The sequence below is a fragment of the Athene cunicularia genome, assembly GCF_003259725.1.
Source record: "Athene cunicularia isolate RWA chromosome 4 unlocalized genomic scaffold, athCun1 chr4_part2, whole genome shotgun sequence".
In the NCBI taxonomy this organism is placed as follows: domain Eukaryota; kingdom Metazoa; phylum Chordata; class Aves; order Strigiformes; family Strigidae; genus Athene; species Athene cunicularia.
In genome coordinates this window covers 8573834-8595450 of record NW_020799099.1, presented here as the reverse complement: position 1 = coordinate 8595450, position 21617 = coordinate 8573834, and the positions used below count along the sequence as shown (strand labels likewise).

Genomic DNA, 21617 nt, shown 5'->3' with positions numbered 1-21617 from the left:
AGACTGGGAAGTAAAACAGCTTTTCTGCTTTCTCAAGCTTGGTCAGATTCATGACTTAGAATTGTTAAGTAATTAAATAGAACTAAGACATTATCCCTGCTTCTTCCATCCTTTTGTTTCTGTAGTAGTGATTCCCTAGCTACAAAACAGAGAAGATTTTTCAGCCCAACATAGGCAATGGGTGAAACCTTTAATTCTTCTTCCTCCAGAAATTTGCATTGAGCAAAAGGCAACGTGAAACTGTGTAAGAGCTGACTCATAGATAAGAGAGTCCCAACATACTGTATTTCTTGTTCATAATCCTCTCCAGTAATCCTAATCCATTTCAGATCTGTAGCCTTTCTTAAGCATCACGTGGCAGAGGATTCTTAAGGCTGCTCAAAAGAACTGTGCAGTAAATAAATCGAAGGGTCTGCACTTGTTGCAGAACAGGACACACACCCTATACTGCAGGTGCTGAAAGACATGGCCCTTTCTGCTGTGTGCCCAAGGGAACAGCTTACTTGATTATTTAGATTTGGAGGAGGAGTTTCTGAATCTGTAATCAAATCACTTCAGAGATTATTGATCACTTTGCTATTGAATAGAATCAAAAATTTTAAAAGTGGAGAGCTTTTATTGTGTTTATCTTAATAAATCCATAAGTTAGAAATTGGTGGCAAGGTAAGTTACATTTTTCTTTTTATTTCTCCGTAATAATAATTCGTGTTCAGAAGTAGTTACTCAGCACCCATAGTTTGAGGTGAACATCCTTTTTATATGTCAAGATGAACAAAACTGCAGTTGGGAGGTTTTTATCTGAAATTCTTCTTTTTGGCACTGCAGTAACTGGTGCAGGTGCAGAGGTTGATGCATGCGTAAAATAGAAACCACCACCTCGTTTCCAGCTATGAGACTTGCCAAGTCTGATGTACACGTGGGATGTACACACAGGTATTTAGGAGGGCACGGCAGGATCATCACTTTCCCTAGTGCTAGCTAGCATTTTTATTCTTTGGTAAAGTACCGTATTTTTTTTCTAATTAATCTGTAGCTCTTAAACTCTTGCTGTTTTTCCTTCTAGCAGAATGTAAAATTTCAGTTTTCCTCTGACATCTCAGCTTTTTTCCTAGTAAATTTTCAGTAAGCCTGGTATATCCTCTGATTGCCTTCCATATTCTGCTCATTTCTTCTTTCTGTTGTTCAAATGTCTATAAAATTGTCAAGTTAGTGAGGATTCAGTTGTACATGTTATAGGTGAAGTGTGTCATCTTTCCTAGGAGCCCTGTTGCTTTGGAGTTGGTTTCATGTTAGCTTTGGTGTTTCTTGCAGGAATCCTTTGATTCAAGCGGTTGGAGCACCAAATTTGTACAGATCTGTAATGTGGACAAACTCAGTGATGTGATTGAGTGTGTAGGATTTGATTCAAAATGCTGTCACTTGCTTTTTTATGATAAGCCAGGAATGTTACCTAGGCTTTTGTTGTTTTGGGGTGATTAACACAAATGGATTTGTGCGAGTTTTCCTTTAATAAGTTTTATGTGGTATTGCAGGGTAATATTAAATGAATCATCAGCTTGTATTTTAAGCATTGCAGAAACAAGTATACCATCCTTTGGCTTGGGAGGTATATGTGGAGTGTGGCTGTTTCTCCTGCCTTTAGAATACTAACTCAGGTGAACAGGGAACATGCATCTTTCTACATGTCTGTGGTCTTCTACTGAGGCACTGAACTTTGTTGTTCCATTAGTTGTCTATGCCCATGTGTGGCTCTTAAATCCATGCTTTTTCTTGGTGGTGGTTTAGTTTGGCCCTGCTGTAGGTCCATGCAGCAAGTTCTATCACCTTGCTTTACTTAGCATGCATGTTTGCTAGCAGATGCTCCTTGCAGTGGCACGTACCAGGGGAGAGCCTCAGGTGAATGTATTGCAGCTTCTCAGAAGGCATGAGGAAAGCCTGTTTCAGAGGTCTTCTAGCTGCACCAGAGAAAATTTAAACATCTCTGCAGGAGGGGCATGGAGGGTAGAGCAAGATGAGAAAGGAGTTGTCAGTAGCTGGCTGTTTCTAGCAGCATCATTTTGTCTCACCAGGTTGTTTAATACAGCTTCAATATTTAAGGTGATACCACGGTTCATTGTCCATCAAGTCTTCCAGGCTGTCTTTATGAGCCTCTGTTCCTTTTCTTTTTCTCAGGTACAGGATTTTAGGAAGGGGAGGGGTGCATATCACTGTTGGGTGGATGAGGAAGGATCAGGGGCGCTGAGCAGTTGAACTGGCTCTATTTCTTCCTCGCTCCACCCACCCTTGAAACAGGTTGATTCCACTGGGGTCTCCGGCTTACTGCTGTGCACTCCTTTCCTCAGGCTGTGGCCCTCAGAAAAATCTGAGTAACAAAGTGTAAAAGTTCTCAGCTCCGGGAATTGTTTGGGAAAGGCTTGTTGACAAGACTGTTCACGATAAGATAAATAGGTAGGTGCCGTCGCCTGTACTTGCTTTCTGCACGTGCTCCTAGGGCACACTAATACTAGACCATCCCTTGGAATGGATGGCCAAAATTTATATTTGAAGTAGGGCTGTTCAAATAACAAATGCTTGTTTGTTTTGCAGGGAAGGAGGGAAATATGGAAAAATTTTATTCTGTGTCTCCAAAGGTGTTCTCAAATCCAAGGTCACATTTTATCAGAACAGATAGGCAGTACCCCTGAATGCAGCCTAAGCAAGCAAAGTACCCAACTCTGTACTTATGCACTTGCTTCAAATTTGTCCTCCATTTCTTAAAAGTGACCTGGAAGTGTTGCAGTTCCTGAAAAAGGATTTTTTTTCTTCATGTTTGCTTTTTTAAGGGTATCCTTAAAGTCACTCACCTCTTCCAAAAACCTGAAGCATCCATTTTTCTTTCAAGCTGGTACAGTCAGGTTCCTGAGCAGCACTGAAGGTACAGCTAGGCATGCAGGGTGTGCTGACCTCCACGGTGGAGGAAAAGCTGTCTACACTAACCACGTTTCAGGGTAGCTGGTGTCATTTCATCATGACACCATTTCATCTGAATGGAACCTGCCTCGCACTGTTTTGGACTGCCCTGCCAGGTTATACCAGAATGCAGTCAGTGAGGATGATTGTTTCTAAAGCAAGCTCCTGATACAGAGCAAATAATTTGCATCACTCCTTCTCTGGATAGCTGACACTTGCTGAAATCTTCAGATCTATGTCTTTGAAGAGACGTTTTTGTTTGGATAGCCAGATGGGAGTTATAAGTCTACACTCAGAAATTCTGAGCTTGAAAATTTGTTTTTCCTGAAATGGGATTTGCCTTGTACAGGAGGTTACAAATAAGAGCCTTAAATGCTGGGGATTCTGATTTTTGTGTGCGGTTGTCCATTTGAGTAGTAAATAATCAGAAAAGGTGTCAGAGAACCTTCATTATTTATGCACAAAGGCCATAAAGCACTGTATGTAGTTGGGCATAATTCAGCAATGATTTCAGGTAATTTTTGACACTGGTATGAAATAATGTTAGAATAAAACTATAGTGACTGGTATTTTGTTGAGAGCATTGCTATGTGTCCTCCTGTTGCATCACCCAGTTATTGTGAAAATGCCATTGTGCAATTTGGAATCCTGGGCAAGATAGAGCATTTCAACATTTCATCTGCCTTAGAAACTTTCCATGCTGAAATGTTGCTTAGCACAGCTCATCTTCCTGAGCAAACACTGCACACATGCATCTTATACAACATTGGAAGTGTTCCTTGAATTAGTGTTTGTGCAGATCTGCAGCTATTTTGAGAGGAAAGATGTGGGTTAGGGGGAAAGAAATTGAAAGAAGCAAAAGGATTGCGGGAAGTGGAAAAAGGAGAAAGGCTTTTCCCTCTGCTGGGGATAAATGCCTCTGTAGTCACACTGTCCTGACCCTTCAAAATCCTTTGAGCTGTGGTTTCCTGCTAGCACCAGGTTTAACATTTTACAGGTGTTCATTTCCTTCCCTCCTTTTGTCAGCTTTCTCCTCTCCCATTTCCAGGTTAGAATAAAAATCTGTGTAATTTTTATGCGATACAGCCTGGGACTGCTTTGGCAGTAGTACATGATTGGGTTTTTCTCCCAGAGAAAATATGTCTGACCGTGAACGATTGTCCCGCTTTGGTTGTCCTCAAAGTGGGAGATTTCAGTATTTGACCTAATCTTGCAACAGGATCCGTTTGCTCTGACCAAAGCTTTCCCTAGCAGTGAAGTTAGAATTCTAAGTCTGGCTGTCCTGTCCTTTTATACTGTCCAGGATCTGAGCAAGTGGTGGCATAATATGCTCTCACACTCAAGCAGATCCACGAGGTGAACGAAAGTAGTGTTTAACAAAGCTGATTATTTTCTTATGATAGCTAATTGTTATTTTAGACTTATCTCCCTTCTAGCTGTGGTACTGCAAATAGATTTAAATACCATTTGTGTGTTCATCCCTCATAATAAGAGTTATCCTTCACAGATGGCTATATGCATATACTGTTTGTTAATGAAGCACTTTAATGACTTTTATGGTTCCTGAACATTTTTTTTCCTATACAGTGTACAAATGCCTCCCACATGGAGTCATGTGTAGTATTTTAGCACTTCTATCCATGTGTTTCAGCTGTGCATGAGGAAAGGGGCGAGGTAGCATAAGGATTCAGAGGTGTAGTCTGCTCTCAGAGCTCAATCAAGATTATTTTATTGTAGCATCTGAAATGAAGGTTCACGTCAAAGACTGCTGTATTGCTAAGAGTTTAGGAGCCTAAAATTAGGCATATGAAGCATTGTGAGAGTACATAAATTCCTGATTTATACATCTACTGAACAATTGCAACAGCTAGATAGGCAATCTGTTATTTTAATACAATTAGGAAAGGTGCTGAAATGATTCCTAATTATATAGCCGACTTGAAATTTGAAGCAGCAAGACAGAAACCCTTACCTCAGATTGTCTAGAAGACAACAAAGTAGCTTGAAAAACCTGGTAGTGGAAGGTGTTCTTGGGCAGAAGACAGGCCATTTGCTCATTTATCTTAATAAGTGTTAATATATTTGATTATAGATTCTTGGCACTGTGGGACATGTTGCAGCTGTTTTGCTTCTGACCAAATGGTCTTTCCTGCATCTCCTTCATGGTTTTGGTGATACTGGGCCAGTCTGCAACATTCTAGAAGCACTGGTTGGAGAACATGGGATCTAGTAGTTCTGTAAATCCCACCAACTACAAGTACTCCCTGCAGAAGTCTGAAAATGGTGAGTGATTCTTTGAAAACTAATCATTCCCTGCCTGCTCCTGCACATGCTGTTGGAAGGTTGCAGCAGATGCGTTTCTTTTCTGAGATACCTGGTTTTCGTAATAGTATTGAGGCGAGGTTATATCTTCCAGTATCCTGTGATGTGTCTCAGCTGTCAGGCAGAAGACCAACAGGCTTGAGAAAACAACAGCTATTTAGACCAGGATTAGATTAAAATCAATCAAAACCTGACCACAAAGGAAGCAGCAAAAAGCAATTCTGTTAGAAACCAATGGATTCATCAATTGCTGGTTTATGTGTGTGTTATCATGTGCTGACAGTGAGATAGATGGTATCACCCTGCTGCTTCTGGTGGGCTCTGTTTTTAAAGACTATATTCGTGGTGAAGGACTGATAAAGCAGAAACATTAGCATAACCAAAATAAATCTGGTTCTAAAGAAGGTAAGATGGTGTGGCTAAGAAAAAGCTGAAAAGCATAAAGTATGCTTTTTTCTAATTACATCAGAGCAATGCTCTTAAATCTCTGCTAATAATCTAGACTTGTTTATGGCTCTTGAAGCTGTAATGATTTATTGTTATGAAACCCTCTGTATGACAGTATCAGTCTTCTGGGTGTATGCTTAGGTCTGCTGTTGGACCTAAGGGAGTTTATGAGTGAGACTTTACCATAAGGAAGTGTAAAAAAAGTAAACAGATTACTTGCTTTGCTGTTTGAATCATGCAGTCATCAGCATTGGCAGAACAGGTGTATGGTGCAAACTGTTTGCAAGTGCTTTGAAAAGAAAAACGGTGATTGCATTTAGAAATTAAGAAAGCGGGGATACAGTTGTGACTCGGTCTTTTTTGTCTGCAATTTTTCTTTGTTGAAAACCTCCACCTTTTACTTAAGTAAGTTAGACGTCTATTGGCTATGGCACCAGAGAACCATGGACTTTCCCAACAAGTTCAGGGCTATGTTATGATAATGGTCTATAGCAAAGTATAACATAAAACTAGTTACTTATTTGAAACTCTGCATTAGATGTGATACCTCATCAACAGTTTCCCATGGCAGTAAAACCTCTCTGAATTTCTTGCATCTGGTTCTTAAAATCCTTCAGATCTGGTCATTTGCAAGATGTGGAGCTGCTTAGGATTTTCCACCCAAGTATAATGTACCAGGTGTTGTCCTGTCCCCCTTGTACAAGACCCAGAGGCTGTTCCTGATGGAAAGCGCAGCCAGCAGAGCTCTGTGAAACTGGCCCTGCACTTGAGGGAAGAAGGGGATGGGGAACCCGGGAGAGGGTGCAGACTCCCTCCTGTAAAATGATGTGTGAACTATACTGCTAACATGAACAGGCATAGTTCAGTTTGAGTGCTGCCACTTTGGCACGATTTCAGTAGCTTATACTATGAAATATGATTCAGTTTGCTGCTTGGATTCTCATAAAATGTTGGTAAATCTCTTTCTCTTCCTTTATTATTATTTTTTTCTAAACTAGTGCAAACACTGCCAGATGAAACTCACCCAGGTAAGCTGGTAAATTAGAATACCTGGCTTTTTCAGGTGCAGAGTCAGTCTCTGTAAAACCAGCATAAAAAAACAATGGCTTGCCCATCTGGAGCTTAAAATGCTGTGGGTGGTGGTATATCTGCTCACCATGCGCTTGATAACGAGTCTTTCATAGATTTTATTTTTCATGTTTTAAAGGATCTAGTTTTCATCAGTGTATGTGGAACGACAACTATGAATTTCTGCTCGGGATTCAGTTGAAATACACCTGACTCTTACCGCAGTAATTGGACATTTAGCCACTGTTAGGGAAATGCTTTAGAAATTGTTTATATTAGAGAGTGAATGCGACTGTGATTCTGGTTACATGCCAGCCAAATTACTGTACAGGGAGTAAGGCAGCTAGTGTTGCATCTGTTATAAAACAGGCTTGAAGAGGTAGCATCAGGAGCACCAAACTGCGGGAAAAAAAGTCAGCCTTTTTTATTTTTTCATAGCCCAGTACATCAGTAAGTATTTTCTCAGCAAGATGTAAGGCTCAGGCAAAGAATACCTAAGTTATTCTTTAATTAAGGCTAGCAAAGTCTTACCTTCTTGCCCACAGCTTCACTGTGACTCAGTTCTCCAGCTGCACAACAGCAACAGCTCTTCCCTTTTTGTGCTCTGCACAGGCTGTAACAGTAACATAATTTAGAAGGATTATTATTTTCAATACATAAGCCATCAGGATATCTTATTTAGGTAAAGGTCAGTGTTTACTGCTGAAGTACATGCAGGGTGGTTTATGTTCTATAATTAATGCAAGCTAATTGAATTAATGTGATCTCTTTGTCTCTTGCCAGCACTTAGCAGCCTTTGGGTAGGGGTTGGGGGATTTTCTTCATTTCAGTAAAGTTCTTCCACCCCACACCCCCATTGCTCTCCCTGCTTTGGTGAACACACTGTGCCCTCTCACAAAGAAATGCCAAGGGAATACAAGCATTTGCAGCAGGGCTAGCTGTGCAACTCTGTCATCTCCATTTGATTTTGGGGCCAACCTGTAGATAAAGCAGTTATCCCTCTCTCAGCTAAAGATGACACAAAGAAGCATTGTTAGAAAATGTTTTAAATGCTGGGCTCTAGGGAATGAACAGTGTTGCAGGAATGAACAGGAAGGGACACAGAGTGTAATCGAAAGAGAAATGCCAAGTAGCAGAGCTGGTTGGCAAGGTGCTGTAAAGTAACCAGGAGGTCCAGATGGGGTCAAGAACAGCTAAGGAGGATGGAAGAGTTTCTAAAGGTACATAAAGTTCTGTGGCACAACTTGAAAAAGGAAATGGGAAACTGTACCAGTGTACTTCACTTTAAATATGCACACCATCTGAAATATTTGTTTAATGAAAAACACTGAAATTGGTGAAACGCAAAGGAATGGTTATGTTTTAAAGACTAGGGCAAACAGCCATCATTTGGAGGGGAGAGCCTGGTGCCTGTGCTGCCTGAGGATTGAACCATGACCGTGGAAATTCCCGGCATTTCATTCCTTCTGTGTCATTAATGGTGAAAGATGTGTCTCCCTCTTTTCACAGTGGGTGCTAATTTTTTTTATTTTATTCCAAGGTAATGCTATGTTAACATTTATGCTAGAATAGATCCCTTCTGAAGTTTGCCCAGAACTGCAAAAGCTGACATATTTGGCTTAAAGGAAGGCAGACAGACCCCATATTTTTAAGTATCTGGAAAGGGACTTGGTGGTGTCTTGTTTTCTCCCCAACACTTTCTATGGCCTCAGTCCAACCTCTGGTTTCCTGAAGCCCCAGTACCTAGACTGTAAGATGGACATGAAAATGATCAAGGTAGATAGGAAGGATGTTGTCTTTTAACACTGAAGAATGTGTTTGGATCTCTAAGCGCTAGTAAACTGTTGTTAATGCTGGTGCTGAGGAACCAGCAGCGATGGTAAGAATTACATTAGAGGTGTCTGGTCAGGCAGGGTCAGATCAACCTCTTGCAATATGGTGAAAAGAAGCAGGTGTTTTGTTATGCTTAATATTTAGGCATCAGAACACTTTTCCTGAAAAGAGTCCTGAAAAGGAAAGGTCCCTCTTCAATTTCCAGTGTCAGGAAAGGAGTGGTAGCAGGGTACCTCAGCTGCAGCCACTGCAGCTCAGCAGGTTGGCTCTGTTTTTGTCCCTAGCTTTCAAGGCAGCCGTCTTAATCCAACAGTGGTATCGGCGCTACGTTGCTCGGCTGGAAATGCGCCGACGTTGCACCTGGAGAATCTTTCAATCCATTGAATATGCTTGTGAGCAGGATCAGATCAAGGTAAGGTGCCAAGATTATGTAGGAAAATACATAGGAGGGTGGTTTCTGTGCCACAGACTCCCATGTTTCTGGCTACTGGCTGGTTTCCTGCCCCTTTTTAGCCTATTATTTCCTTCCTGCTTATGTCTGATGAAAACCCAAGTAATAAGTCTTGAAAGAAAGTCCTAAGGACTATTTAACATTGTTTATCCTGGGTCTGAACACAATAGGCAAGCCTAGTTGATTTGTTATAATTTAACTTTGATTAATATTCTCTCATATGGTTGCCTTGATATCAGGCAGGGAGAGGGAGGGACTATAGGTGTACTTCTGTCTGTACAGCTAAAGGTAATGCTACTTTTTTGACTTCATCACAAAGTATTCAAAACAAGAATTGGTATAGTATGATTTGTTGTACATACCAGAGAATATGAGAAGGGCATGGATAATGCTTCCAGAAAGAAGATCATGTTAAGTTGCCACTCTCCAGAATTTCATTCCAGGGTGAATGATGATGGGCTTGCTCTCTTGTTGCAGCTTCACAACTTCTTCAGTTACCTCATGGACCACTTCACGCCAAGCAGCAGTAAAGAAAGTAAGTTTCTATGCGTTGTTTGTAGGTGTGGCACCAGCAGCTCAGAAGGTTGCACCCTGCATTGAATTGCTGCCCAGTGCTGGCCCTTCAGGAGGGCAGAAGGGGGCCAAGAGAGTCTAAAGAACGATGGCATCAGGAATTTGGATAGGGAGTGAACTGTCTGGAGAATGTCAGAGCTGTACAAGGGATGTGGGGCAATTCCTGCTCCTTAGGAGCTGGAAAGGGAAATAAAATCTCAGTATTTTTTCTAATAGCTGTATTAGAAAGATGCCTTTTTTCAGTGATGCCTTTGCAGAGTCCATTTCTGAAGCAAGAGAATCTACCTTGAGGGTATCTATTTTATTTATAGTCTCTCAATTATAGCTGGGGGGAGGGAAGTGCTGTGGGACCCAATAGAGTATCTTCCTGAATCTGCAGAGAGCATTATATGTTATTTCTTAGTGCTGGGAACTTGCTAATGAGCTTAGCTCTGAAACCTGATAGTAGTAAGTGAAAATTAACTATTTGCATTGCTGACCATAACCTGCTAAAGTCCCTGCTCCTTCCTTTCAAACTGCCATCCTTTTTCTCAAAACCACCCCATGTAATTTACAGCAAAGCTCTGTTGAGGAAGACTTTTTTTCATTGTCTGTATAAAACAGGACAATAATGTCCTGTTCCTTAAGTTAGGCTTTGAGATGTTACAGCAATAAAAAAAAATAATGTGTATTTCTACAATTTTTGTGCCACACTGAGAATGTAGGTGCAAGCTTGGAAAAAACGGTGGGATGTAGGAGATGGTTCCTTATTATACAGTTTGCTTTTGCATGTCATTGAAAATAAAATTTCAATTAGCCATGACAACCACTGTCCAGCTGGCTCTACCAGAGTTTTGCAGAAACTACCGTAGCTGCCAACACTGCCTGACACACAGAACACAGGCAGCCTTTTCCCCACTGCAAATTCTGTAGCGGTGTCAAACTAGGAGCTAGGCTCTGCCACTGTCATTGCTCATGAGCTCTAGCTGAACCAAACAGCTTCCCTTTAGCAAATTACTAGAATGGTGTATTGTGCCAACTTAACTTTTTCTTGTCTTTCTCTTTTTAAAACAAACCAAACAAACGGACCAACCTGCCATCCAGGAGATTTTATCAGCCGCATGTTCTTAAGTGGGGAAAGCTTCAAAGAGGCAGAGCTGGAAAAATACTGTGACTATGAATCCATGGAGGTGCCAGACTCCTACACTGGACCCCGTCTCTCTTTCCCACTCCTTCCTGACCATGCAACTGCCTTGCTGGAAGCTTTTAAACAGAAACAAGTAAGGATCCCAAAAGGAACCACGCTTTCCCCTTCTCTATGCAGGGGTGTAGGACAGATAAAACTGAAAACTTTTCATGTGTGCCAATATTAATCTGAATTTCATTTTGAAAGGAAAAAAACCCACACCACTTCATGTTGCAACAAAAAATGAAAGTGTTTCAGTTCCTCAATTTCTAAAAACATCCAGGATGGCCCAGATGGAAATGGGCCATGTGATTAAAATCATGGTTTGTATCACACAACTTTGACTCATATTTAAAATGTAAAATGTGAGATTTTTGATGAGAGAGTCCAGTTCCAGTTCAGCAGCATTAACAAGACAAGTCCTTCTACAGTTGCAGTGTTCTGCTGCCATCCCTCAGTCAAGGTGCTGAACTGCAAAATAGGCCAAAACATCCCTTCTCCAAACAAAACGACTTCTAAAACAAAGGTCTCTAGTGTCCTGACTAATATTAAATGCCTACATCCTGGCTTTGAGAGAACCTATTTCTTAGGACACATCGCAGCTCAGGGGTCTGGCTTAACGTGGAGAAGGCTAAGAAAGATCTCGAGGAGCAGATTTTTACCTGTGATACTGGGCTGGAATTTCTGCTGCTCTGTGAGGTGGTGTTGCCTCGCAGATACAGCTTTGACCACGGGGTGCTAGGGCTTTGGGGTTCTCTTGCCAGCCCTGTCAGTGCCAAGGCTGAGCTGCTTTGGGTGAGTCTCTTCTGTCCTGGTGTTTCCCAGTATTTGTAAGCCTGTAGGTCAGCACCAAGTGTCATCCCAGTTTCTGCCACGCAGAATATCGTGGTAGGTCCTTGGGGCCTTTGCAGACAGAGCTGTCTTGCTGCTCAGAAGTCACGGATTTCCTGCTCTAATCCCTTCGCTTTCTCCTAGTAGCAGCTCCATGCTCGCTATGTCTTAAACCTTCTGCATGAGACCAGAAAGCACCTCAAGCAGTTGCCAAACATCAGTCATGTCTCCACCTGCTACAGCGAGGAGGTCACTGTGTGTGGTACGTCTGGATGGGAGGACACTGCACAGTCTCTGGGGCAGAACGCTCATGTGGAAGGGGTGGGTGGGAAAGACATAAAATGGTACCCTAAGTATAATGCTGTCCACTGTAGTGAATGTGGAACACAAACGCAGTCTGTAAGCAAAATGCATGTTGCATTGAGAGGCAACTGGAGCTGTCTAAAATAATCTGGGTTTATTCTATGATGCTGTATGTGAGCTGCTGTGAAGACTAATGTGGAGACTGGAGGGAGCATATCTGTATCGTGGCCCCATTTCTGCTTCATCTGCAACAGGATGAGGGAAGGTGTTTGCATCCTGTCAAGAAAATTTAAAAGAAGCGAAGCTTTTCACCATTATTTTTCTACTGTAGCTCCAATGTTGAAACTTTGAGATATTTCTGAAAAATATGTACTTAGTACAGAATTCTGAGTGCAGTCAGCTTCTGAAAAACAAACCTCTCTCTCCAATATCATGTTAAATGAGAAATTAATTCGATTATTGTTTTGTATGCAAATCTTTCTCCCATGTAATGATCAAAGTCAAATAGTTTCTTGTGCCATGTTGTGTCATCATAAGAGATAAATGAACACAGCTTCTGAATCAGAGTCTTCAGAAGTTGGTGTAGGCTTTTTGCTGTCCTTCTCTGGTTTCAGCTCAAGCCTTTACATCATGTCCTTTTCTTTCAGGCACATTTGCCTCAGCGTAAGTAAACTTCTACCTTGAACTTTGCAAAATATTTCACTGGTCATTAATTTATAGAGGAGATACTTCATAGGAAGTTATTTATTGGTGTCTTCTAAAGCTAAAGGTAAACATACTGTGCCTTGTCTTTCTGTGCCTGTTAGGAGACTTGCACGGCCAGCTGGATGACTTGTTCCTCATATTTTATAAGGTAGGCACTGTATTTGGAGATGGAGGCTGGGCAGGCCTTGGGGTGGAATCCAACAGGAGAATGAAACCAGAAATTTTCCGCTCAAAACAAAGGTGCCAGCTATTCTGGCTTGCTGACTTTTAGTATGTAAGGCTGGGCCCATTTGCAGTGACTTTGGAAGCCTCACCTATGGGTGGACGCACTGCCTAGGATTTCCCACTTGCGGGGACAGGCTCTCCAGATCCTCACTGCAACCGGGGCTGCCCAGCCACTGCAGGGCTGGGTGATGGTAAAGTAGGCAAGTGGTGATGGATCTTTCTTAATCACTATTCTCTCTCTCAGGTAGTAGTGATCTGATGCATTACCCTGTATTTTCCTGTTTGTTGCTTTAGGTCCACTATTCTGCCTTTTCTTACTGCATGTCTTCTGTATTACACTGTAACATCATTTGGTTATCACCAGTAAATTACGCCTACTCTTTTCACTCTGGTGTCTGAGTTTAATTGGTATCCTTAATCAGCAAACAACCAGGCATTGTGAGAGGTATTGCATGGGTCGTGCTGAGAAGTGTTTGCAAAACTGGGCACTTCATGTGCACTTCTCCAGGTCAATTGGATCCATTTTAAATGGCTTCACAAAGCAGCAGCTTACTCCCTTGCTGACTCTGAAATCTGATATACATGTACATTTGAGAAGTGCCAGTGGACGTTTTTGTAAGTGATGATACCAATGGCAACCCTTCCTGACTGCCAGCTTTCACTTTTCAGTGCATTTGCCACTGGGAGCCTACAGGATAAAAAGTCATGATCCACTGTACAGGGTGATCTGGGACAGGAGAGAATGTGCATCTGGGATGGGGGGAGGTATATGGACGTCATGGGGAGGCCTCTCTTGTAATATCTGCTGGTTCCTTGCTTTTGCAGAATGGCCTTCCTTCCCCTTCCAAGTCCTATGTGTTCAATGGGGACTTCGTAGACAGAGGCAAACAGTCCCTTGAGATCCTCATCGTCCTCTTCACCTTCCTCTTGATCTATCCAAAGGAGGTTCATCTCAACCGTGGGAACCATGAGGACCACATGGTCAACTTACGGTACGGGCTCTGTGTGGGGCTGACTGCAATGTCAGGGGTGTGGCTGCGGAACCCCACTGAACTTCTTCTCCTGTTCCTTTAGCTATGGTTTTGCCAAGGAAGTAATGCAGAAATACAAGGTAGGCATACATTTGTGTCTCCTTCACCATGTAAGACGTGGACTTTGAAAGCTGATGCTTCATCTTTTCCTTTCTGACCTGCCCTCCTAGGTGCATGGGAAGAAAATCTTGAAGATGGTTCAGAATGTGTTCTGCTGGCTGCCCCTGGCCACCCTGATTGATCAGAAAGTCCTCATTATACATGGGGGCATCTCTGACACCACTGACCTGGACATGCTTCAGAAAATTCAAAGGAACAAAGTAGGTTTTGTTTCCTAGATACTACAAGACAACAGTGTTGCTGATTTGTGGTGAGAAGCTTATTCATATCAACTTGGCTGTTGACAGGACAAATACATAGGACGGTCTAGACAAACTGTGTTTGGAGTGAGTCCTTTGGTTTAATAGTGTGTGTGCAGGAGGTGTGAAGAGATGTTGGCTTCTGGAACATGTAAGGATTGTAGCCAGGGAAGTGGTGGGTAAAGGCATGGCTAGACGGGCTGGTGCTGACTGTAAAAGCAGTGATGATGAGACTTTGTCCCAGAGTTCCTTAGACTGTTTTTTCCCACTAGATTTTCAGAAGGATTTTTGAGGTCATTTAACCTGTCTCTGCCTCACTTTCTAATTGAGAAATACTACTTCCCTTCTCCAACTGTAATGGCAAGCACTTGCATTAGTCATGAGCCCTTCCCTCATTCTGCCACCTACTTCCCATTGTAGATTAAATCCATGTAATCTACCTTTTGTGAAATGTCTGAGCAGCATAAACTCAATGGAGAAGAGATAGATCTATAGTCAGGATGGATGTGGGGTCCCAGCTGTAAACCAAGAATGGCACATCTGAGAAGATGGCACTAGTAATCTCCCCAGTTAATCAGCATTTGATGGCAGCAAAGAGAATTGAGGCTCAGAGGCTTGGGTCACTCAAGTCTATCAGTGGAAGATGTTAGAGCTGGAGATGTAGGTTTCCAAGTGGTGTGACCAGTTCTCTTTTCTCTCTTATCATTTATTACTCTCTTTCAGTTTATTTCTGTATTAAGAGAGAAGAAAAGAAAGGAGTCGAACAAAGATGTGGAAATACAGGAAATAAACGGGGAGAGCAAAGTAGAGACCGAGTCATCAGAGAGTGAGTCAGACCTCAGTTTATCCTCGCAGCCCCGGGCGGCTCCCAGCATAACCAACAGGCTGGAGTTTTCCAAGTGGCTCCGGCAGACGGTGCAGGAGCAAATCGAGTGGTGCCGCCAGCTGGTGGACAGCGAGTCAGAGACAGAGGAGCCCACCTATTCCAGCGTGGTCTCCTTGACCGAACTGGATACGCAGTGCTGGACTCACCAGGAAGAGTGGAAGCAGGCGAGTAGTCAAAGTGGGGCCCTGAGCTCGGTGGGCTGTGGGTGTCTCCTGCAGGTTTGTTCTGTTACAAGGAATCTCAGTACAAAATATGTGTGTCAGCGCACAGACCTCTGCAGAGATTTTTGCTGCTTCATATAATGCAGTTAAGGAGCAACTCAGTGTTGAAGTGGAAGCGGGCAGGCTATGGGGTTTGTACAATTTTGTACCTGCTGCTCTGTACCTTGAAACAGCCTGGCATTGATCATTCAGCAGTAAGTGGGGAGGAAGGGCTGTACTGAGCGCATGTGATCTCTGCTGCTTGGGGACGTTTCGTTAGGTTCCTGTGCTACCTCCAGCCCATCCTGTGGCATGGTCCCCTAGCAACTGAAGAGCTGTGCACGAGTCGCGTAGAACGTAAGCTGTGTGCAAGACTGGCACTAACTGCTGTTCTGCTGGAGCCTTTCTCCTATCCTTATGAGTCAGCATCTTCACTGGGCTTTTGGCTTTCTGTGCTCAAGGCTCTGTCCCAGTATTCATCCATTGTTCTATACATAGAACTGCTGCTCAGGCATAGAGTTGGGCGACAGGTTTTCTTGATTCACTGCAGGGGAGAGAAATAATAGACAAGAGTGACTGTAGAGTCCAGTGGTTATATCGCTTACTGTGTATGTGGGGTATCTGAAGCCAGCTTTGTAGGTAATGAATGAGCAATGTCATTTGCTGATGAGTGAGTTGTGATCTTGAGTACTAAGAGCAGACTGAAATGGTGGTTTTAGCTGGGCTGTACTGTGAGTAGATTGCTAGGTGGGTCAGAGCCTGGGAATCTGGGTTTCTGTTTATGTTAGACCAGTCTGTCTGTAAGCCCCTTCTGTGTGCTCTAGAACCACCGTTACTTACTTCACATTACATATGACATCCCAGCATTGCACACCTTATCAGCATAAAGCTATATATTGAGGTCAGGGTTAAAGAGATGAAACTTTAATCCAAATAGTGGTTACTGAGTCAGCACTTACTTACGTTTCTGAAGGCTGTGGAATGTCCTGGCTAGTGAGCAAAGAAGTTTAATACTAAGCTGGCTCATGGCCTCAGGATCTGCTGGATGTTCTTGCCCTGGGACCAGTGTTGCAGGATGGAGGACAAGCAAGGCTCTTTGAAATCTCAGAGGCAGCAAAGGGAAATCTTGTATCAGGCCTGATTTATGTACACCCTCTTCTCCCAGGCACTTTGGGTGTGCCTGTAGCTCCAGGCCAATACTACTGTCACCTCTCGGGTGGATCAGGTCTGTGACAGTCCTGTGGAGCAGTACGGTGGTTCAGCTGCTATGCAGGAAACTTCTCTATTCCCCTGTGCTATGGTAATAGCAGCAGTCCAGGGAGGGATTCAGAGAGCTCTGTTTGCTTAGTAAACTTTGATGGGTGGTATCTGCTGGGTACACTTTATTCAGTGAACTTTTTCAATCTTTTCAGGTTTTAGACATTCTCTGGAGTGACCCCATGCCTCAGGAAGGCTGCAGAGTAAATACAGTGCGAGGTGGTGGCTGCTACTTCGGGCCTGATGTGACAGACAAGATCCTTGAAAAGTACAACTTGCAGTTCCTCATCCGCTCCCATGAGTGCAAGCAAGAGGGCTACGAGTTCTGTCACAACCGCAAGGTCAGTGAGGGGTTCAGCATGAAGGCTATTTGGGTCTCCATCCACCCTGGGCAGGGTTTCTGTGGTGGCTTGTCTCAGCTCCCCATTTCTTCCAGTGAGGCTTTGTTACGTATATCCAAAATTGTTGAACAGCCTTACTGCAAGTTACTGAAGCGTGTTCCCAGCTGAGGTCTTAGGTCAGGACAGTCTGGAGCCACCTACTCTGTTGGGGTCATCTGTTGTGCAGGCAAAGCACATCCTTGTATGTGGTAGCTGAGAAAACCCCTGAATCCATTTGTGCCTTCACCCCTGCTTAATGCAGCTGTTTCTGAAGATGATCTGCAAAAGGGTGTTACTAACCTGCTGCAGAAGCGTTTTGCTCTCAGAAGGGTTCAGGATCACTTCAGTGACTTCAACAGGGCACTTTTGACTCCGCTCACTGCAGTGGAGAGTGGAAGTTTGTCAGGAGAGTACAGTGAAATCACAGAAACCCTGCATGTGGCCAGATCGACATGAGATCGAGGAACTCACACTTCAAGGCTTCCAGGCCAGCTGCCACCTCGCTCTTCCACATCAAACACGGTGCTTTCTCAGTCTGTTGACTCCATATGGGATCGGTTGTGTTGTTTTCACTGATCCATGTATATGTAACACAGGCTGTATGTACTGACTGTAAATGCCTCTCTCTTTTTGGGGTTAGGTGCTGACCATATTTTCAGCCTCAAACTACTATGAGATTGGCAGCAACAGAGGAGCCTATGTGAAACTGGGACCAGACCTCGTCCCCCATTTTGTGCAGTACCAAGCAAGCAAGACAGCCCACACTCTCACTATGACCCAAAGGCAAGGCTTTCCAATTGCTCTGTATTCACCAAGTCAAAATTCCAAATAGGAAAAATTTGGAAGCTTTGAGAAAGTTTGACTCTGGAGCTGAACTTTCACAGCTTGATTTACTAAATAATAGCACTAGAGGAGGATTCAAGCTTTGTGCAGAAATCACTGAGGGAGGCTCAGGGGTTGAGGAGGAAGCGTTACAAGATCAGAAGGGGACTCTTTTTTTACAGACTGCTGATTTTCCAGCTTCTCCTTTCAATGTCAAGTTTTAACTGTGGACCCTTTCTGCTTTGCTACTTCACAAATTGATGCAGGGAATTCACTGCATCAACTTTGGAGACCTGTGATCCAGGCATGCAGTGCCTTGTCATGTGCACCAAGATGCAGCTGCAGCTGTGCAGAGCAGTTGTGTGAGGGTCTAGACAATCCACGGACAGGCCAGAGTATTGGGCAGGTGCAGCTTCTCTTGTGCTTCGTGGCAAGTCCTTAACGTGCTTCTCTCTTTTTTGCATCCTCCAGAATCAGCAGAGTAGAGGAGTCAGCCTTTCGAGCCTTGCGGGAAAAGCTCTTTGCTCACACCTCAGCCCTCATCAGTGCGTTCAAGGCCTACGATAAGGACAACACAGGTAAATCTGAGCCGAGGGACACTCAGGTTAATTCCCTGTTAGGACAGGATTGAAGCGGCCGAATGTGTGGCTGGTTGGGAGACTCCTCACTGGTAGTTGACAGTGACTGTCCCATGGAGAGGCTGTGTCAGACCTTTCTAGAGCACTGGTCCTGTCTGCTGTTTCTCTGTGGCTCTGTTGGGAACCTGTTAATGCCTCAGAGTGGCATAAGAATGGGGGGCTGGGAGAGAAGCAAGAGGTGATTAGCCTAATGTGTAGCCATTTAGGCTTGGTACTAGGAGAACCCTTTGGAAGAGGAGTATCCATGAAGCACTGGAAAAGACAACCTGGACCATGTTTGTCATCTCGCTTGGGAAGGGCTGGGTGGTCTCCAGAGCCCTGTCATCCCTGGAGTCTAAAATCACTGGGAAGAGGAAAGCGAAGGATGTCCTCCACAGCAGCTGCTGCTGTCAGAGCCTTAAGGAAGGAGCCAAGAGTTGATAACTCTCTGGCTGACAGAAGTGCTCTGCTGGTGCAGCGACCAAGACCTGTTGCTGAGATCTGTCCATGTGTGGTCTGGGGAAGAAAAGGAACACAGCGGTTGGCAGGATTGCTGTCTTGTGGGTAGAACTGCTTTCTTCCCTGGTAGCAAAATTGTTCACCAAAGTCCAGTTCAGCTGTTACAGCAGCTGCTAAACTAGAGGCTTTTCCATGTTCCTGGGTTGCTGAGGAAGTACTAGTGCAGTTGCACAGGCCACAATCTGCAGGGTGACCCTGGCTGCAGGCCACAGATTTATAATGAAATATCCAAAGTTACTGTCTTCCCATTGTTCAGATGTTTGCAGCCCTATGGCCCCGATTTGCTGCAATGTTCAAAAGCTGTATGGGGAGAGCAGCAAGCGCGCTTGTGTCTGCAGTGGCTGATGTCTGTACAGCCACGTAGGGCTTTTCCCTCTACCAAAGCCCTCAAGTGTGCCATGGAGAAGTAATGCCATGCTGTCAGCACCATGGTAGGCTGGGCACACACATACCCTGGGCTTTTTACTTTGCGTTCATGTGCTTTCAGCTGCCCATCTCTCAGAGGTCTCCATGGCTCTCCCTTTTCCTTACAGGAAAGATTTCACTGAACAACTGGGCGATGGCAGTGGAGTCAGTCTTGCACCTGGGATTGCCCTGGCGAATGCTGAGACCACAGCTGGTGCGCAGCACAGCTGATGGCATGCTGGAATACAAGTCCTGGCTCGACGACTTGGCCATGGAGCAGCGAAGCCAAGAGGTAAGGACTCAACCCCTTCCATCAAAGCATGATGCAAAGCAGCTCACCAGATCCCCCCACCTGTGGAACCGAGTATGGTATCAGAGTGGATGGTTCCTGTGTAATCCAAAATCATGCTGAAGTCAATGGAAAAGCTTGCATGAATTCACGTAGCCCAGAGGCATTCATTCCACTGTAGAAATAGATGATGCACATGAAACCAAAACCTAGAGGTAGTTTTGGATGCAGGCTGTTGAATACAAAAACTATATTCCATTCTCAAAGTCAGAGTTCCTAAATTACACCCAGAAAAAACAACTCTGCGGGGTTAAAAAGCATAGCTTAAGTCACTGTCTTCTCTGTTAGCCCAGAAAAGCTCTGTTTGGAAGCAACAGGTTGCTGATGTGCTGTAAGGCAGAGCTGCACAGAGGGTCCAGTCACCACAAACCTGTTTCAGAGGGCACACAGGATGCAAAGTGCATTGCTGGCAAACTTTGGAGAGCAGCAAACATTTTCATTTATGGGAAGGTCTGCAGTAACTGCTTAGAGAAAGCAGAGAGCTGTCAGAAGGGTAGAAAGAGTGTGATCATGTTGTCTTTCAGCACATCCAGTCGAGCTTGCTGGAAGTCATTTATCGAAACAGATCCAACTTGGAGACCATATTCAGGATTATAGACAGAGATCATTCAGGTAAGGTGGCGTGCAGGGGCTGTTGGTCACAGCATTGTATTCCATTCTACTTCTGGGCTCCCTTTAGTGTGTACAAAGGCATTTTTATTTAATGGGTCACAGCTTGCGTTCTTCTCCCTCAAAAGCTTCTGAAATGTCATTAAACAGTTCCACAAACGTGGTGCATTTTGAAGGTCTGTGTGCAGTCCAGGTAGAGAATTAGTAATTGTTCTAGAGTTCAGCAGAACAAAAACTGTGATGAGAGCAATGACAGTAATGCAGTGTACTTGGGATCTTCAGTGTTACCTGCTTTCAAGCAGTTATCTCTGCCAAATTACTTCGGGAAACAGAAAATAAAATAGTCTTTGCCTTCTTTTTGTTCTCCCAGATTGTACTGTGTCTCTTTACTGCTTTAAGTTGTATTTTAGCCAGCATTTTCCCTGCTAGGAGATTTAGTTGCAGCATATGAATTGTAGATTATGAGCAATTTCCCTCCTTCCTTTAGGGTATGCAGGCAGCAAGGGTGGGATGAGAGATCAGACCTGAGCAGGGGTCCCTCCTTGCATGCTGAGTGGGGACTGACTGACAGCAGTGTCTGTGCCTTCCCTCTCCACAGGCCTCATCTCATTTGAGGAATTCCGCCAAACCTGGAAGCTGTTCAGCACCCACATGAACATTGAACTCACAGACGACGGCATCAACGACTTAGTTCGCAGCATTGATTTCAATAAGGATGGAAACATCGACTTCAATGAGTTCCTAGAAGCCTTCCGCCTTGTCAAACAGTCTCAGTAGTGAGAACCTGGTGAGGGTTGCCATGTCCAATGCCTTGACTGTCTGTGAAGCCAGGGGGACCGCTTCCTCCCTCACCGCAGAGCGTGCCTGCAGATGCGAAGCAGGGAAAGGGAAGGCAGGTACCTGTAGCACTTATTGGTTGAAAACAGTGACCGCTGTAGCCAAGAGCTCTGATCCGTTTGGGGAAGGTAACAGGTAAAATAGATAAGCTGCACTTCAATTCTGGCCATTTTTAAAAAGGAGCTGTTTTAAGTAGACATTCCTGCTCAAAGGGAAGATTCGACTTAGTTTATCTTGTCAATGCATGTGATGAAATGTTACAGGTCTATTCAAGTGTAGGAAAATGGAAGTAAAGGTATTTCTTGTAGGCAGCGTTTTAACTCAGAAGCAACTGCTAGAGCAGAGCCTTCCTTTTAATAAAGTTTTTTCTAGATTACTCGTTCTGGGCTGTTCATGCCTTCTCTAGTTTGTCTACTTGGTCAGCAGCAGTGCTTTCAGAGCTAATATCTATTTCCCCTCTGTTGTTCCTTTGCT

The 21617-nt window shown here is 43.9% G+C and overlaps 1 protein-coding gene across 3 annotated transcripts; it reads left to right on the top strand.

Annotated features, from left to right (window-relative positions):
- The first annotated feature begins 390 nt into the window (after window positions 1-390).
- On the top strand, window positions 391-21524 carry PPEF2 (protein phosphatase with EF-hand domain 2). 3 transcript variants are annotated; one of them, XM_026848132.1, is made up of 19 exons: window positions 391-663; window positions 2343-2448; window positions 5042-5232; window positions 6717-6746; window positions 8904-9031; window positions 9548-9605; window positions 10727-10902; window positions 11787-11901; window positions 12749-12795; window positions 13698-13864; window positions 13947-13983; window positions 14074-14223; window positions 14986-15312; window positions 16761-16946; window positions 17626-17768; window positions 18279-18385; window positions 19477-19640; window positions 20222-20309; window positions 20905-21524. In XM_026848132.1, exons 3-19 carry the CDS (start codon window positions 5169-5171, stop codon window positions 21081-21083), a joined length of 2166 nt encoding a protein of 721 aa, XP_026703933.1. In that variant the 5' UTR covers window positions 391-663; window positions 2343-2448; window positions 5042-5168; the 3' UTR covers window positions 21084-21524. The 3 variants fall into 3 exon arrangements, with proteins under 3 accessions (XP_026703933.1, XP_026703932.1, XP_026703934.1); XM_026848131.1 differs by having other exon boundaries at window positions 10709-10902; XM_026848133.1 differs by lacking the exon at window positions 6717-6746 and having other exon boundaries at window positions 392-663.
- The last annotated feature ends 93 nt before the right edge of the window (window positions 21525-21617 follow it).

Excerpts from the sequence above, each read along its gene's own strand:
- PPEF2 (XM_026848131.1), top strand. The coding sequence starts at position 5,169 with ATGGGATCTAGTAGTTCTGTAAATCCCACCAACTACAAGTACTCCCTG. Across the intron at positions 9,606-10,708 it reads GCCAAGCAGCAGTAAAGAAA|GACCAACCTGCCATCCAGGA; the intron begins GTAAGTTTCTAT and ends ACCAAACAAACG. Across the intron at positions 12,796-13,697 it reads TGTTCCTCATATTTTATAAG|AATGGCCTTCCTTCCCCTTC; the intron begins GTAGGCACTGTA and ends TTGCTTTTGCAG.